This window comes from Stegodyphus dumicola, chromosome 10 (genome assembly GCF_044657685.1).
Source record: "Stegodyphus dumicola isolate Sdum_Otavi_A_Nest chromosome 10, ASM4465768v1".
NCBI lineage: Eukaryota > Metazoa > Arthropoda > Arachnida > Araneae > Eresidae > Stegodyphus > Stegodyphus dumicola.
The window spans coordinates 124,221,878-124,240,685 of record NC_140777.1 but is presented as its reverse complement, the minus strand read 5'-3'; the positions used below and the strand labels follow the sequence as shown (position 1 = coordinate 124,240,685).

At 33.2% G+C, this 18,808-nt stretch overlaps 1 protein-coding gene across 2 annotated transcripts in view; it reads left to right on the top strand.

Annotated features, from left to right (window-relative positions):
• Positions 1 to 18,808, top strand: part of LOC118205501 (immunomodulatory peroxidase-like) — a 120,494-nt gene that overhangs the window by 51,366 nt on the left and 50,320 nt on the right. For both annotated transcript variants that reach the window (XM_085825508.1, XM_085825507.1), the window contains 3 exons: positions 4,280 to 4,450; positions 7,730 to 7,885; positions 13,483 to 13,587. In XM_085825508.1, coding sequence (XP_085681634.1) covers positions 4,280 to 4,450; positions 7,730 to 7,885; positions 13,483 to 13,587 — 432 coding nt within the window. The remainder of the gene's footprint in view (positions 1 to 4,279; positions 4,451 to 7,729; positions 7,886 to 13,482; positions 13,588 to 18,808) is intronic.

The following is an 18,808-nucleotide window of genomic DNA, read 5'->3' as shown; positions in this document are numbered from 1 at the left end:
GTACTGTTTTGAATTAAGTTCTTTTGAACGTTTGAGTATTTAAAAGGTAACTACTGTGAGATATTGTAATACTGCACGAATATTTTAGGAAATTTAAGCATATTTGTTGTGATAATAATAAATTTTTGTTCCTTTTTCATTGGACTTGTGCATTCATTTCGTAACGAACCCGTACGCACGCAACAATTTTCGGTGTCAGAAGTGGAATTCACTTCACATTCGAAACGGCGTCTTATACCGGAAATTCGAATCGGATGATGGGAAGACGTTCCGATGGCAGCTGATACTTCCAAGATCCCGCATTCCTAACGTCCTTAAAGAATTACATAGCAGCCCTACAGGAGGCCACTTTGGAATAATGAAGACCTTGCAGAGATTTCGTGAGCGCTTTTACTGGAATAATGCAAAGGATGACATGCAAAAGTGGTGCCGATCTTGCGATTCCTGTGCAGGTCGGAAAGGACCGAGGAAACGCAGCCGAGGCAAGCCGCAACGTTACAACGTAGGTGCGCCCTTTGAACGTATCGCCTTTGACATCTTGGGACCTCTGCCACGAACTGTTGATGGCAACAAATACATATTCGTTGTCATTGATTACTTCACCCAAGTGGCCTGAAGAGTATCCTATTCCTGATCAAGAGGCTGTCACAGTAGCTGAGGTGATGATACAGCACTGGATTTTCAGGTTCGGAGTGCCTCTTCAGTTACATTCCGATCAGGGAAGGAATTTTACGTCTGCAGTAATCAAAGAACTCTGCAAACTACTCGGCATTGACAAAACCCAAACAACACCATTATATCCCCAGTCGGACGGCATGGTAGAGAGGTTCAATCGAACCCTCCTTAATAACCTTTCATTAGTGGTTTCCAGAAACCAGCAGGACTGGTACAAGAAATTATAAAATGTTTTTACTGGCTTACCGCAGTGCTGTCCACGAGACTACCGGCTATTCCCCATCACAGATGCTCTTCGGTCGTGACCTTCGTCTGCCTTGTGATCTCTTGTTTGGTAGCCCTCCGGATGCTCCTTCATCGCCTGAGGAATATATTCAAGATCTCCAGGCCCGGTTTGAAGTGATGCACAACTTTGCACGAGAGCGAGTCAACTGGGCGACGGAGAAGATGAAGACCCGTTACGACACAAGAGCTACTGAACATCAATTCCACGAAGGAGACAAGATGTGGTTGTGGAATCCGACTCGACGGAAAGGACTTTGTCCGAAATTACAGTCACCTTGGGATGGTCCGTACACGGTCCTAACCAGGCTGAATGACGTCGCGGTTTGGATTCGTAAGTCTTCGAACTCGAAACCTAAAGTCGTTCATTACGACAGGTTAGCTCATTTACTATGGCCATATTACGTAATGTAAATAATTGTAAATAGTGCAAGACCATGGTCCTTTTTGTTTCTAAATGTGTATTTAGTATTTGATTTGTATTTTGCATTTGATTTGTATTTTGTATTTGATAGCATTTGATTTGTTTTATTTATTGCATTTATTGTCCGTGTTGTCCTAGAAAATTCTCGCGCAAGAATTTTCTAGTACTTTCTCGAAATCAAAAAGAGATATTTATTAAATGTTTATTGCACGCGCTCTTGTATTTTTAATTTTAAGGCTTTGCTTTCTTTTAATATTCGTCACGCGCTGCACTGCGCGGGAAATAAAACCATTTAATTTATAATTGAACTAACATTAGCTTTTTAAATTCTGGGAGAGTGACCTCCCACGTGACCTAAGAACTTGAGTTCTATGTTCAGCCTTGTTGTAGGACTTTCTGCATTTTTTAGGACTGAAATTTCTGGTATTCCTTATATTTATCATATTGAAGAACATGAGAAAAATAGTGATTTTTCGCTATTGCAACCCATTATTTAATTATTTTACTCTTTTCATCAGTTTTGGACAAGTTTACGCTAAGCGAATCAGAATGCCTGATTCCGCTCACGTGATATGTGACTTATTCTAAGTATACTCTGGGATAGACATTTTGAATTTGTAATATATGTATTTTGTCTTAACATTTGTTCTGCATTTATTTTGTTATTTTGTAACTCTTACTAAAATTATTGCTTTCCTGAAACATCTTCGACTGTTATAATGAAACCATGATTCTGTTTACACCACCCCCATCACGTTATCATGGACTCAGAATTTCAACTTACAGGACTGCTAGACTGTATTATGTGATGAAATTTGGTTTATTCCATATGTTGTTACTCTGATGATTACTAGAAAAATTTCCCTTTTATGTAATTATTTCTGCAAATTTGTACATTTAAGGTTTTCTTCACCATTTCTAACCTGAAATCTCGCAACGTATTAACGACTTCTTCACACCTCACGTGACAAGGTAGTCACGCCCTCTCAACATCTGCAATCCTGACTTAGGTCTCACTCATGTATTCTCCTACTTTCAGCGCTCTATAGCAACTAACTCAGACAGCCGGAACAAAACTTGCAAATCCTGCAAGTTAATCAGCGGCGCATCCAGCGGTACTTGGAACTTGGAACATTAGCTTTTTAAATACCAAATTCGTAACAGTATGATCAAGCATTTCTCGAAGTTCTTCAGCCGATTCTTAACCAAGTTTGGGATAGTTTATGATCGTTTGAATATGTTTTTCTACGATTATCCTATTGTTCTTTTAACAGTCTTAACATAATAATGACTCATATGTCCGAGGTTTGAATTAATTTTGCTTGGTCTTGAAGCGCAGCAAGTAAATAAAAAAAATTTTGAGAATCAATTAAATGAGGATTTTTAAGTATTAGATTATTAAATAGATTTGAAATTACTCCACTCCTGGTACAAACTAGAGAATTCTGGTAGGGGAATTTGGGAAAGAGGAAAATTGGGAGCGGTCAAATGAAAATTAATTTCTTTCATAAATATGAAAGAAAGAGCCAAAATCTTAACTAGCCTAGGATGAAAAGTCCTGAAAAGTGAAAAAGCTATGCATTAAAGGTGGCACCATCTGTGGTCTGGTGCAGTTGTTCACAGTCATCGTTCGATACAAGTAGAAGAGAATTAAATATTCAATTTTTCAACAAGTCCAAGAAACTACAGGGAAAACTGTAGATTTTCATTCACTGAGTTCAAATCTTTAATAATGTTAGCTGATTCTAAAATTTTGCCGAAGAATCCCGCAAATTTGCTGAATAAGCTAGTGACTTGCGAATCAGATTTTAACGTAATGTTCGAAATCATTAATTTAGCAACTGAAGCTTTTGAAGCAGAAATAACGTTAGGAGTCGATTTTCTAGGCTTTTCGGCTTTCTTTTAAATTCAATGGGCGGCTTGAGAACAGTCTTGTCATCTCTTATAGCATTACGAAGTTTTGGAAAAAATTCGCAGCCTTTATAAGACGCAATGTTCGATATTTTACACCTGACACAGGTGAGCATTTCTTCTTTTGTCAGAGAGCAAGCGTAGGTTAGGTGATTAGAACCACACTTCGAGCACCTCGGCGCATTGTTGCAAAAAAGCTGTGCGTGGCCGAATCTTTGGCATTGGAAGTATACCACTGTATTTCTATTCGATCTGAATTGCCGAAATTTAACATGAAGACTCGGAGAGTTTTCTTACTGTACACACGTTTGCTGGTATCATTTCTTGTCAGATATGCAGAAACTACAGGTAGCTTTATTTCCGTTCCATTAGCATTGCGGACAAATTGTGTAACCTTAAAAACCGAGAAACCATCATTTATCAGTTCCGTGCAGAAAGTATCTTCAATATCCAAGTCTTCAGGTAGTCTTCGGAAAACGATCTTAAGAGCGTAATCTTTTTTTCTGGCGAAACGTAGTAAATTAAAACTCATTCTTTAGAAAAATTTCAAGAGCGAGATCAACGGAAGTTAAATTTCAAAATCAACAGGGATACCGTCTTTAAATTTTGAACTTTGAATAATAAAACCAAGTTATATATTTAGAATTTATACTATCGTTGCCAATTTTGAAAAGACAATCTTTTACTTGTTAAGAAAAACAATAAACAGTAAAACAATCTTCAACAACCCCTTTATGAAATACCCTATATAATAGCTTATTGGAGGGAAGTGAAAGTGTAATAATTTTTGAGAAAGATATTTTTTTAAGATTTTGAGAGATAAGTTAAATGTAAACTCAAATATATTTATAAGAGTTAAAAATTTAAGAAGCTTTTTGCAACCTATCTTTTTCATATCCATAGTACTGATTTTTAATATTTGAAAACTTTTCATGATTCATTTTTATCAGATGTTTTAAGACCCTGCATCTTCCTTGTCAAATTTAGGTTACTCGGGTTTTCCGGAATCTGTCAAAGGTGGACCTCTACCTGATGCTAGGAAATTATCAGTGAATTTGTTTCCTGACAAAATCCTACCAGCAAGAAACGTTTCACAGATGTTTGCATTCTTCGGCCAACTGCTGTCTCATGATATAACACTTACACCGCCCTCAACAAGTGAGTAGAAAAAAGTAAAGTAGAAAAGAAAAGTAGAAATTGTAATACAAGTATCACTTAATGCTTTGTTTATATAAAGTAATGGTATTCTTGAAAACCCAGGGCCTAAAAATGATGCTGTAAATAGATTTAATGGATTGGACAATCGATTCCTTGAACCCTTTGAATCTTTAATAGATACCAGGCTGATAACTCGAATTTCTGCATTTTTATCATCGTTTCGAATCTTTATCTAAAAAGCTGTTAAACGCTCAATTCAAAATTTGGGAAAGGTTAGTTTTGTTGACATCTAACCTAAGTGGCCATTAAAACAAGAACGTAATTTATCACAATTTCAGTAGTCTCTGACTTATCATTATAATCTCTGAGTGCATCTCGTCATTATGATCTCTGTTTATCACTTTCACCACAGCGACGCTGAGTGTCACACCATTTCAGTATACCATCAAGTAAATTCAGTCGGAAGTTTTCAACTAATCGGTCTCAAAATTTACTCTCGAATCATCTCGGTATTCGGAGCACAGGTAAAATATTGGTAATAAACCCTGGATGTTTCTAGCAACTCATATCATGCTTTATAAATCCTGTGTCGCGCGCATGAATTCATGTGTCTACCAACTGAAACATTCAGGTATGGCTGCTGAATTTTAAATTAGTAACTCCTCTTCAAATATTTTTTATCAAACAATGTTGAAAAAACGAACTTCTTGATACTATTATGTACTATATCTTACCATATACTTGATGCTATTATGTATTATGCTATTACTATATACTTGATATTATTATTTACTAATACTATTACTATGTACTTGATACTATTATGCATTACACTATTATTTCCTGATATTATGCACTTTTAACAATGCTCATTAAATTTCATTTGTATCTCCTTTATAAATATATAAGTACTTAAACAAACTCTATCCTTGAATTTATTTCTTTTTAAACTCAGGTTACAAATTTTGCTTTTATTTATAAACTTTTTATATTAAAAACAGATTTTTCTTACCGTCATTATTCCTAGTTAGAGGATTCTAGCAACTTGAGCAACAAGATCTGGATCCGGTTTCGAGATCGATGAAATTTTGGATTCGTATAATATTTTTTGGACCTAGTATTTTTCATCTTTTTTCTGAATACTAGAAAGCAATGTCGAGTATTCATAAATATTAAATTATCAGGATATTACTCTATAATAATTTATCTACTATTTTGAAAAGTGCTTTTAATTTTTTTAATTCTATGCTATTTTCCCTGAATAAATTTTTAGAACAGTTGTTTTAGCAATAGAAGAAATCTGATGTTATGAAAGTTTGGATTTGTACAATTTTTAGTATTTTTTTATCTCCTCTCTAACTACTAGAATGCAATGTCAGGTACTCATGAATATCAAATTCTCGGTATATTACTCCTTAATAATTTATCTACTGTTTTAAAGAAAATTTTAATTTTTTAATCTATGTTATTTTCCTTGCATAAATTGTTGGAACAGATTTGTTTGCAATAGAAGAAATCTGATGTCATTTGCAGTTATTGTCTAAGATGAAGTCTTATTTTTTATTGAACACTTTTCGGTTAAGGCTTCGTATTATTAGGACTTTGTAAAATTTATATTTTTAAGGCTTCTTGTATAATTCTTTGTATTTTTAGAAGCATTTAAGGATTACATAGTCGTAAAATGTTAATTTCTTTTAATGTGATGTGAAATTTTACGGTGTTCAGGAAGGGGTAGGTTGAACAAAAGAAACCCGGAATCCTATAAGAGTGTAAAATCTTCAATTTATCTTAATGCTTTATGGTACATAGATGACAAGAAACGAAAGAATAGCACATAAGAAAACAAAATGCATTTTATCATTCTCAAGATATCTGCGGAATATACTGAGTTTGCGAAATATGTTCAAGTTTGAGACCATGTGCTATATCAGATGTTTGACATGGCCGCCATATGGAATCACGTGTATTTTGGAAATCTCCCGGTAAATTTCTTACTTGTGAAGCGCACATAGACATGCGTGCTACAAAGCGCTTATCACGTTTAATGCGGACATCAGTCTATTGATAATGCCGCAGAAATTATCATGGCACATTAGGTCAGACGATCTTACAAGCAGGCTATTTATAAATGATAGTAGCTTCGGAAAACAAAAAATTTCGCGGGAAAAAGCATGAAGATTTCGCATTCAAAGTTACATTAATTATATAATTCCGATTTATCTTCATGCAGCTTATTTTTAGTAAAATTCTGCACGCGTATAGCGGAATCATACTTCATATTAATATTGAAAAAAAACTCGACAGCTAAAACGATTTCTTTTGTAGTGACAGTATGTAAATGTACATATAAAGAATATATTATTAAATGCTTCATATTTACTGAATAATATAATTACATATAGCGAATGTTAAAAAAAGTCTCACACATTGAACTTCAAAAAATTTGGAAATTACAGAATGCATATTAATGGAAAAATTGTTCCATTGGAGAACACCCCTATGCTGTTACAAGTAACAGATCACTTGACATGTTTGCTACAAAATGGAGATGAGATGTTTTTTGAATAACTGCACTCAACAGCTCCATATGAGTATCTGCTGTTAATAAAATCTTTCATCTACTTCTCTACGGACGGTTGTCCAATGACGCTTTTCAGTTACAGAACAACTCCCTCTATCGCTTCAAACCCTTATCAGATCTATCATGATGCAGTTCAATAGGAAACGTGTCCGAGAAACATGAAAGAAGTACAAAAGTACTGATCGCACTGATGGATTATTTTCCTTTCTTTCGAACGCGAAGCCGTCGCAGTTTTTTCTCCAGCGGCGTAAAATATAGCAGCTACATACTTGCAACACTTTTTGCTGAACACAATAGTTTGGTTCAGAAATTTCAAACTAAAGATGAGAAATACACGTTTCTGGGAAAGGTTTCTTATTCCGACGCTTGGCGCTAGATGTGATAAGGCCAATCATCACCTGTATGGGTATGATATATAATTATTAGAATTCTATACTATTCTGCCCGAAGTTATAAAATTTAGTAATTATAAATATTAAATATTGTCTTCAATAAAATACTAATATATGCTTAAGCTATAGTTTTTATTCTTGACTTATATATCAATCTAACTCGTTTACGTGGGGTAAGGAAGAAATCACTCATTTGTAATACCTTTTTCATCTGTTTTGCTGAGTTAAAATCATAAGAAAGAAAGATTAAAACACAGTTTGGTAATTCACAGGTTAAATGTGTGAACTTTTGCTTCATTTTATTAGTTGGAGGCTTACCATTACAATGTTGCCCCGAAATCAAAGCCCTTCATCCCCAATGTATGGCTGTTCCGTATTCAACTGATGACCCATTTTTCTCCCAATTTAATTACACCTGTAGGAATCTTGTGAGGAGTGCCGTGTGCCCTACGTGTACATTAGGTAAGTTTACGTTTTATATAAGTCACAAATTACATTTGCTATATTTATTAATTGGAGTACTTAAAAAAACTCCTTTTTTTCTTAAATACGGTTAAGTTTGAAAAAATGTGTAATAATTTTAGCATTATAAATTATGTAAATGTTTTCAAAATATAACGTACTTTATGTTGACTTTAATCTGCAGTAAGTTAACTTTTCATACATTTCCTTCTCATGTGTAACAAATAGTGTCAAATATGCTTCATTTTGAATTTCGTTTGCGATTAGTTTCGTTTTCTAGAATACTGATACAAAAACAACGGCCATTGATTCGTACTTGGGCAGCCAATCTGTTACGGCCCAAGTGTATCCAATCAAGTTTAATATCAAATAGTCCTTCTCACAATCAATGAAATTATTTTATTTTTTATTACTTTTATTACTTTATTTTTTATTCACATACTAAAACTTGCCTCTAAAATGCTTATGACATTTAATTGGAATTTCCATGTCTCTGAGCTTACAGAACAATGAGGAAATTTCTAGAACGTTCATTACTAATACGAATCGAGAGAGTTTATGAGAAATCCTACATGCTTATATTAGAAATCTTATCTTCCTTGTCTTAAAGCTCAGAGAAAGATATAAGGTTATATTTAGTCTAATAATGAAACTTTAGTCCTATAAACTTGCTAGACAAGTAGCGAGCTATTGCAGTGTCTGCAATAGCATAACGAGACCTACAAAGGTTTTTAAGCAACCTTTATTGAGAACTTTTAATAAAACAATACATGGCTCATGCTACAGATAACCACTACTTGCGCAAATGAAATTCAAATGAAATAAAAACTACAGTGCAAATGAAATAAGAACAGTTAAATTAATTTAAATGTGTGTGTAAGTTTCATGTGTCGGCTGCTAGAACATACAAAGCATATAAAATTACATTTAGCTAGAGCTGGCAGAAATCTGAAGGGATTCAGATTTTAAATTACGTCCAAAGGGGCCTTTTTTAACGTTTTGTGCATTACCTTTATTTATTAAATATCATGTTCTACGTACTCAAACCATAAAATTCAGTTCAAAATCATATAGCAAATTAATTTTAAAATGAGCATATCTTTAAAACAGCCTCGCGAGCGGAGATAAAAATGTTTTTTTTTTCGCTTTGAAATCGTTTAGTTTTTTAATCAAAAATTCGTTGAAGTGTTACAAAATTTGAAATCAATAATAAAACAAATTTCAAATTCATATTAAAGCTTCCACATGCCCATATTATATGGAAGATTACGTTATTCAAATTTTGATGGCTTTAGGTACCGTTGTTTTATCACAATACGAGAAACATACCCACATTTATGCAGATTCTTCATTATTTAATTTCTTTAAATATAAGACAGGGCGATAATATATGGTGGCAACGATCTGAAAAATGATACATCTCTTTAAAGTTTTCAACGGAAAATGTCAAAACGAAATTAATAGTCCATCAGGGCAAATTGGCTCTTTAGACTAAAAAAATAAAGGGGGAAAGTTTCTATATCTCCAGTTCTATTGAGCCAATTGAAGAAATTCAAATCGAGTTTTTCATATCTCGAAAGCGCGAATTAAGATAGATATATTAGATTTATATATAGCAATCATTTTAACTTGGCTATTTTGCCTGCCAATGGATTTTTCCATATTTCGATTCTACGACTCAAGTTATGCCTAAATATTAAATTATGTAAAATTTGGTGCGAAATTTACGGAGAAATTAAAAATTTATCTTGACGTATTTTTTCAGTTTTCGCCAAGAATAGTTTACTTGGAAGACTTCTTAATTTATAGCAACATATTTTCCCTTTCTTTTTTCATTGTAGAAGAGCGGGAAAAAAATCATCCCTCATACTTTCAAATAATAACACCAAATGTGATTTATGCATTTTGTTAAAATTATCACTCGAAAAAAAGATGCCAAATTTCAAAACGCTCCGATATATAAATTCATGTATATCTTAGAAAATTTTGAATTAAAAAAACTCTTCTCTTTTTCAGGTGTGCTTAGAAATACATCTACTTTAAGATGATGTTAAAATTTTATGGGTTATAATGCAAGAAGATTTTCGAAGCATTTATATAAATAAATATTTAAAAATACAAATTTTTTAAATTAATCATAAAAATTGTGCGAATTATACTTGGATTAAGCCTAAATTTCGAATTCTGGAAAAAGGAATAAAGTAAGTTTAATTAAAAAAGATATATTAATAAATATATATCAAATTCAATTAACATTGAGGAGCTACAATTTTAAGAGACAAGTTTTTAGAAACTACTAGTGCGATTTTTAAAAAGTTGGCAGCTTGGCGTAATATTAGTCGCAGCATCGAAATATGAAAAAAATTGGCATGTCATTTCAGAAAAAGTCAGATTGTGTGTCAAATTACCTATATTAGAACAACGCTATATATAAACCTAATACATATCTTAAGTCGCGCTTTCGAGGAGACATGGAAAAAAAGTTAATTTCGTCAATCGCCCAGTAGAACGGGAGATATAGAACTGTCTCCCCTTTTTTTGAGCAGTGAACATGTAAACATCACCATTACAAAATATAAATAAAACTGTAATTATTCACATCTCAAAACGGCTGCAGTCACTTGATAAGTCAGCTTATAATTAAAAAATCTCGTAAGGCTCTGTTATTCACGTACCGTTGTTAGAATATTGCCAGCTCTGGCTAAATGCTATTATCTCGGCCTTGCGTTCTCTCACAGCTGGGGCTTTAAACTTAGGCTGCGGTTAATTATTTCAGCCAGCTTGCAGTTGGATTATTTAATTTTGTTGTCTTAGACTACTGATCAACTTTTAAATTAATTTGATTGTTAGTCCAAAGGGGCAATTTACTCAGAAGGACTAATAATTTCGTTTTGGCATTTTGCGTCGATTCACGATAAGCGTTGTTTCACTTTTCAAATTGCTATCACCAAATATCATATTTATTTTTATCATTTTAAATATCATATTCATGAATATGATATTTAAAGAAATTAAATAATGAAGAATTTGCATGAATGTATGTATGTTTCTCGCATTGTGATAAAACAGCGGAACCTAGAGCCATCAAAATTTGAATAACCTAATCTTCTAGAGAATATGGGCATGTGGAAGCCCTAATTTGGATCTGAAATTTGTTTTATTATCGATTTCATATTTTGTAGCACTTCAACGAATTTTTGATTAACATATTAAACGATTTCAAAGCGAGCACTGTACGAAATAAATAAATAAATAAATTATCTCCAGCGCGAGAGGCTCTATATCGGAAATTCTAAAGATATGCTCATTTAAAAGTTATTTTGCGTTATTGATGTTGAAATGAATTTTATGGTTTGAGTACGTAGAACATGATAAATAAAGGTAACACACAAAAAGTTAAAAAAACGCCCCTTTCGACGTAATTTAAAATCTGAAACCTTTCACATTTATTTATTTATTTATTTATTTATTAGTATTTAATTTACATCCTCACAAGTAGTGGTTATCTGTAACATGAGCTGCATCCTGTCTTGTTAAAAGTTCAGTTTAATAAAAAGTTGGTTTAAAACTTCGGTTATACTAATTTCAGACATAGCGACCTGCCTAGTAAGGTGGTAGGACTAAAATTCCAATTTCAGCTCAAGCATAACCTTCTAAACTTTAAGTCACATCTTATAGCTGCCTCAATGACATTTCACTTAAGTTTAACTAGCAGTTAAGAAATTAGTTTTTTAGTGAAAAGGCACTTGATTATACATAAATTAATTAAAAAATTAGTCGAATCTTTCTTTTATGCCTCGTTTTATCACGTACGCCTTAAGTCCAGAGATATAAACGCAGATTAGTTTGGCAAGCGGCGTTTTATATATTGACCGACAAAATCTCAACGTATGACTTTCAGGTAGATGTTTGGCTGTGGGAACGACTATTTCGTTTGCCTTACACCTAGGACAGCCGTTGTCCGATTAAGATAGTTTACCAGACATGTAGTCCAAGTAGTAAGTTTGTCTTGATTCAGATTAGATTGTTCGGCCTTAAGGTCGTTTTGGCTTGATTAGAAATACTGGTACTGCTTCCAGCAGAACATCCACTTCATTGTTGCATAACCGAGGAGACTTATTTTTGTTTTACAATACTTTAATTTAGCATTCAAAAGTTGTGAGGTAGCATAAAATTATGTTTTTACTTGCTTACGTGCTTTTGTTTCCATAATTATTTTAAGCTACAGGCGATAATTCGCATCATAATACAGCTACAGGCGATAATTCTCATCATAATACAGCTACAGGCGATAATTCTCATCATAATACAGCTACAGGCGATAATTCTCATCATAATACAGCTACAGGCGATAATTCTCATCATAATACAGCTACAGGCGATATCTAGTTGCATAGCTAGAGGGAAAGGACTGCTCAAACCGCCCAGGACAGTACATTTTTCGGAGCGGCGTTTTTCGAGTGAACGATTATTTTACGGGGGTAAGTCAAATGGATCGTTGATCCAAGTAAAGAATAATTAGATTCTAAGTTGTCATAAGGCATTAAATTGAGAAGAAACTCTACATAAATGTATTCAGAGAAATCATCATGTAATTTCAACAATTAAACTCTTTTGTTCTACTTTTTTTATTCCGTAGATTACGAATATCAACTAAATTAAGATCACGGTGAAATTCAGAAAAAATTTCTCGTTAAGAAAGAATATTTCAGAGTTTTATTTCAGTTATTGCTAGAGAAATCGAAACAGGAACATGGAAGAATTATTTCTTCTTATTAAGGTTCTTTGGAAATTTGTAGTTCAGGATAAAATACACTCTCCAGAGCAAAGTTACAAATATTGCAGTACTAAAAACTTATCTTTCCATAACTGTAAGTGCTGCTAGTTGAGAGAAGTGTTTCCTAAATAAAAGTCATTTAAGAAGTATTTAAGAACTAGAAACGTATATTTTGCATGCATGGCAAATGGAGCAGTCAAGTATACCTCTGCAATCTCATCGAAGGATTTGAGATTGAAATAACAGTAATAATATAAATAATAATATAATTTTAAAATAATAGAATTAAAAATTTTTCTTCAGAAATAACATAGGTTTACATTTTTAATTTGGGGAGGTTTTATACTCGTTATTTAAAAACAAAATTATAAGAAGTTTGACTACTATACGACAATAATTAATCGGGATATTTAATTTTAAAATTTTCAGTTTTTGAAGTAATTTTCAACTTGCTTTGCGGATAGCTAATTAATTTAGAGCTAATTAATTTAGGCTAGCTAATTAATTTAGATTATTTCGAGGAAATATAAGTTTAAGTGAAGTGCAGAAAAAATTTAATAGCCCGTACATGAAAGTTCATGTGAAAGAAGTGGAAGACATAGAAGTGGTTATACATAGTTCGTACATAGAAATGGTTATCTACATCAGACTTTTTTATATTTTGAAAAATAACTATGTATGTACTACAAAGACGTGCATGCTTATTTTTTGTATTTAATATCAAACTTACTGGGGAACGAAGAGAGTGCATATCACTTTTTGTGTGTATGTGTAATACGTTATTGACAGTCATATCGTTTGAAGTTTGTGTCATTTTCAGATCAAAGAAGACATCTAAATCAAGTAACCGCTTTCATTGATTGCTCATTTGTATACGGAGTGAATGAAAAAGAAGCAAGCTATTTAAGAACCAATGACGGCACAGGTAAATATCTTTCAAACGAAGGTCACTTTTGGTTTTTAACTTTACCTGTGCTAAATTACATGAGTGTAGTTGGAACTGAAACGTGGATCTGTTTACTTGTGTGTTTAATTTTTACAGTCATGATAAATCTTTTCACTTTTTTGGTCTTAATTTTATTATTTAGATTTTACACGTGGGCTTGGAGTTATGTTTCCTTCTTTGTTTAATACTTTCTTTTGTTTTTATTAGAAATATATATTGAGTTTTATGCCATTTCGTGTTTTCAGTTCGACATTTTATTCAATCGTTCACCAGTCCTTATTATAATCGCGCACGCTTCTTTCGATCTTCTAGAATTTCATAAGATTATCCTTTGAATATAAATAAAAATATATTACGTTACAATGAATATGTAAAATCAAAATCCTACGCAAATGCAGAATAAAATCAAATGCAAAACGTGCTATTGAAAAAAAAAATACAAAGGTATTAATAAACCTCATTAACAGATAAATGCGTGATCAAGAGCAAGAAGGGAAAACTTCTAAAATATTTTTAATGTTAAAGGACATGACACTACTTTCGTTGTGTCTTAAGGTAACGTAGCTTTAAAAAAGTTTAAATCTGCTTATTTTAAAACATAGAGTAAGAAAGTTTTATTCACGTAAGGAAATTACGTTACGAAATACTTTCTTTTCGTCAGCAGCATTTTCCACAAAAAGGAATCTAGAATACTTATGTAAACAGGGTTTTAGAAGAAGAAGGAAGAACACAAATTAATGTATATTTCTTTTTTCCTCATTTTAAGTTTCATTTTTACCGACTCATCTATTTTCTTAGATAACCCTGTGTAAACATAGATGGATAAACCCAAAGATGAACATAATTAATTATGCAGGGTTACCTTCTAGAATCCAAAAACTAATCTTGAGATTCATGTAAATAAAAATATTCATCGGAGAAAGCCCGTGAAAATGAATATTTTCGAGTCTTGGTTTCAGGGATCACATTCTAACCAGAAAAAAAAAATTTAAATGGCCAGACACTTTATTTAATAGCCATTAGCCTTGCGCCACTACAAGAGCCGGAAGTGATGGAGAATAAGAAACTAGCCTGTGTTTGTCGTAAATTCTACGTGTCCAAAGACTAAATCTACAAACTAAAATTTACGTTATATCTGAACAATACCATTTTTATGAATTTATGCTTAACATGGTTGTTAGAATAATTGGAGTAAGACCTCATAGTCACTGAAATTTCAGTTGCGTTTTCAACCTTCTAAATATTTTAAGCAGCGTTTCAAAAGAATGGAATGTGCTCCAAAAGCACTGCAGGAGTTCGTCATCTCGTTATGACTGCATGAGACATCTTGTTTGTTGACTGTATGCTATTTTTAGAAGACACAGCTAACCGCAATCAACCTTACTTGATAAGTCAACTGGCAATTCTCCTCTGTTGCAGCAGAACAACGAATATATCTCTTCAACCCGTTGCTCGAAATTTGAATTACATTGACTGTTTACTCGAAGATGATCTGTGTGATGTTATTCAGAAAGCGCCCACAGAAAATGCTTGCAGCGATTAAAATTTACCGTCATCGAAGGATACAGCAATAAGCCAATATCCTATTCTCTGACGAGATTTGAGCCAATCTCCAACTGTTTTCCAAACATTAATTCATATAGCCTGAAATAAGAGAAGTGTCCCAGCAGGAAAATGTACAAGGATAGTATCATTATGACGGCATCTTAATCAGCAGTCGTATAGAGCTACATGTGCTAAACAAAGACGCCAAAACGGGGGAACATTAGTGTGAAAAGGATCATGCCATGTTAACATGTATTGATTTATCGTTGGCGAAACGATTTTTAAAGTGAATGCCATGTCTCATTAGGCAGTGATATTGCCACGTCGTATCGGAGTAGGAGAATCTCCTGGAGAGGAAGGATATCCATTGAATCGGCTGAATTGTATCTTTCTCAACTCTAGCTTCCACTGAGCATGTATGAGAACAGGTACAGGTAAAAGTGGGCGGAACATTAAAATTTCATCACTGGTCACACAGGTAAAATCCCGCCACACTAATTCTACAGTTCCGCCCCATTTTGAGCGACCCCTAACCCCGGCGGGCGGTTCAAGATTCTTCCAACCCTCTTTTCCTAATAACAATGCTTGGAGAGGACTTTCTTCTCGCCGTGTGGAGTAACCCTTTGTGGCACAGACAGTATATATTTACATACATATATGCTTTCTCTGGGGTTCGAACCCAGATCCATCGGTACGGCAGTCAGAATTACTAGCCACTATACTAGCTGGACGGCAGTGTTTATGAGCATTATGTAAAGACGAGTAGGAGCTCGCGATTCATTGCCGGGAAACAGCAGTGCTTAATTATGTGTTCTAAAGAAGGAGTGGACATGATGACCAAGGAATTCTCAAGTCAACGGAAAATGAGGTGTCACGGTTTTGTGATTACATTACAGTTCGATGTGGTCAAATTCCTAGTCAAATTATCTGGATATTAAGAAGTGCTTTTATCTTAAGTGAACTCAATTTTACTCAACTTCTGCAGCATTAGTAGAAAGATTTTGTAGCAATATTTTGGTTTGTTATTTCTATTAATTGTTTTTTACTATCTGGTACTACATATCGGGAAGTAAACAACTTGCCACTATTGCATCATTTATGTATTAATTTCCTTTACACGAGCAAGAAAATATCCCCTTTTTTACTTCAAGTTTCTGCAACAAATATTATCTTTAAGGGAATACTTCTTTATGGTACCATTTGAATAAATCAGAAGTGATTAATTTCTACGGCGTACTTTTCCCTTACAAAAAAAAAAAAAAAAAAAAAAAAAAAATTGGAGAGTGCATGATTCCATAGAACTTTGAGTGAATTATTAAATTCGTGTGTAATTCCAAATGATCTGGAGAATCTTCCTTTCAAAAGAATTTAATCGGCAATTTTCCGAATTTTGTTTTCGCATATATTAGAAGTAAGTAATGTATTAGAAGATGTTAGATTATTAGAATTGTAATGTTTTCGCAGAAGTATGTAAGTTCGCATGTATTAGTAGATGATGTTACAAGAAGTGTCGTGATAGAAGTTTTCAAAATTGCTTTTAAAATACGGGTCTGTAATATTCTAAATGTGCCGTGTTTGTCTGAAAACTGTCTGAACAAAATTAATTTGTGTCATTTCTGGATCAAATGGCTGCATTTTATGAAATATGAGTTGATGTTATTGCCTCACTTTCCGTTTGTTTACGCTTAGGAATCAAAACTATTAGTATTAATTTAAACACTGATGTGTAATACTTTAAAATTTCGACTTGCTGTGTTCTCTTTTTACTTCCTTGTACAAAGTAAAGGAAGTATTTTAATGACGAAAAATTCCGGTATTTCAATGAAAATATCCATTTTGACCACTATCGAATTTAACGATGTTTTTACTTGACATCTGTACGTAAGGACAGAATAAAGAGTTCGTTTTCCCCAAGCGAATTACAAAACTCATTTAAAATGAATTCAGAAGAGAATTTTTCGTGCCGTCTCTACGTACGTACGTATTTATGTATGGATCTCGCATAACTCAAAAACGAGTAGCTTCAAAACGTTGAAATTTTATGTACAGGACTGCTATGATATATATTGTTATGCACCTTCCTTTTCTGTTGCAATCGGTCGCAGCAAAAGCATAAAATATATATATATACCTACTCTGTTACTATGCTCGGTGATCTCAGTTTGTTTTATTCTTATATATTGGTAAATTGCGCCTTTTTTGCTTAAAAAACAATTGAATTATGCCGTTCTTATCTTCCGGTTAAGGTTTTTATGCCTTTAATTAACCTACATGCAATAATTATAGAATTCTGAACAATTTAAAAGTTGTTTAAGTGCGGCTAATTCTAATTTTTGTTTATCATAGCAGCCATATTTGTTTGCGTTTGAAACGTAGCGGAATAGTGTATTTGTTTCCAATCTAGAGAAACCAAGCTTCGCAACAACAAAGATAACGTATTATTTTATTATTGCGAATTAAATCATGCTTAATACATTCTGGAATTAGCGTTATTAAATTATCCCATACATTGACTCAGGACAGCGTCCACAACAAATTCAGTTTCTACGCCTTCAGTGTCTTTCTGCCAAGTGAGACCAAAAGTAAACTTTCAGTTTTGTGCACCGAAGAATCTGCCTTCTTGTCTGCTGACCGAATCGCTTGTTTTTACATAGAAACCCTAATTTTAATTGTAAAAGTTGTTCTTTAAATTGTTTTAACTGTATTTATGCTTTGAATTTTTCAATTTTTAACAAAAAATATTTTAAAGTTTTTATGTATTTTTGCCTTGTCGCGAAGTGAGAAGTGAATTAATTGAATGAGAAATATATCTTTAATGAAATAAGTTTAAATAAAATGCTGGAGAAAATGCATATAATTTCATATTACGTACCAATATTATTATTATTTGCTATTTTTACTTCAACTAATTTGATCAAGGTAAAAGAAAAGTTGCTTATGTTGTTCTCAGCGGGTTTGTTGCCTGCGCCAATGGTTGTTGATCGTTCTTCTTTTTCATCTATTTTCTTAGAGACTGATAATCCAAAACTGATAAACACATTCTTTATACAAAACATAGGTTTAATACGAAGCAAAATATCTACATATATATTTACAGATAAAAAGATTTAAATTTGGCACGACGCAGCGTGCAACTTCTCTCTTCAGAGTTGAGCGAGCTCTGCCAGTAACTTCATAGTTTGTAATGACGTCACATAGCAATATCGGATCTCAACAAGGGTTGAGTTGGAACATCCTCCGGCCCGGAAGAACAATTTCTGCACTTGTCCTTAGTACATTCCGATTCCACTGTCTATAGTAGTTGCACTGATCTTTTAATCGTATGGCCATTGGGCAAACGGACAGCACAGGGTCTCTCCTTGACATCTCTTCCTGGAAGGATTTCCATTATGATACCCATCTTCCACATCAACCTTGGAATTTGATCTTCATGCACTAATACAACAGTTCCTTTTTTTAAACAGGTGTCTGTTTTCGCTAATTTGGAATGATGAACAAATTTTAAATTCATCAGATAATCCTGTTTCCACGTTTTCCAGCTTCTTTCTACCAATATTAGTTGATATTTAAATCGACGTTTAAGACTCTCCTTTGTTTAATTTACAGCTTCCCTGCGTCAATAATAGTAACCACCTTCCTATTATGAAGTGACGAG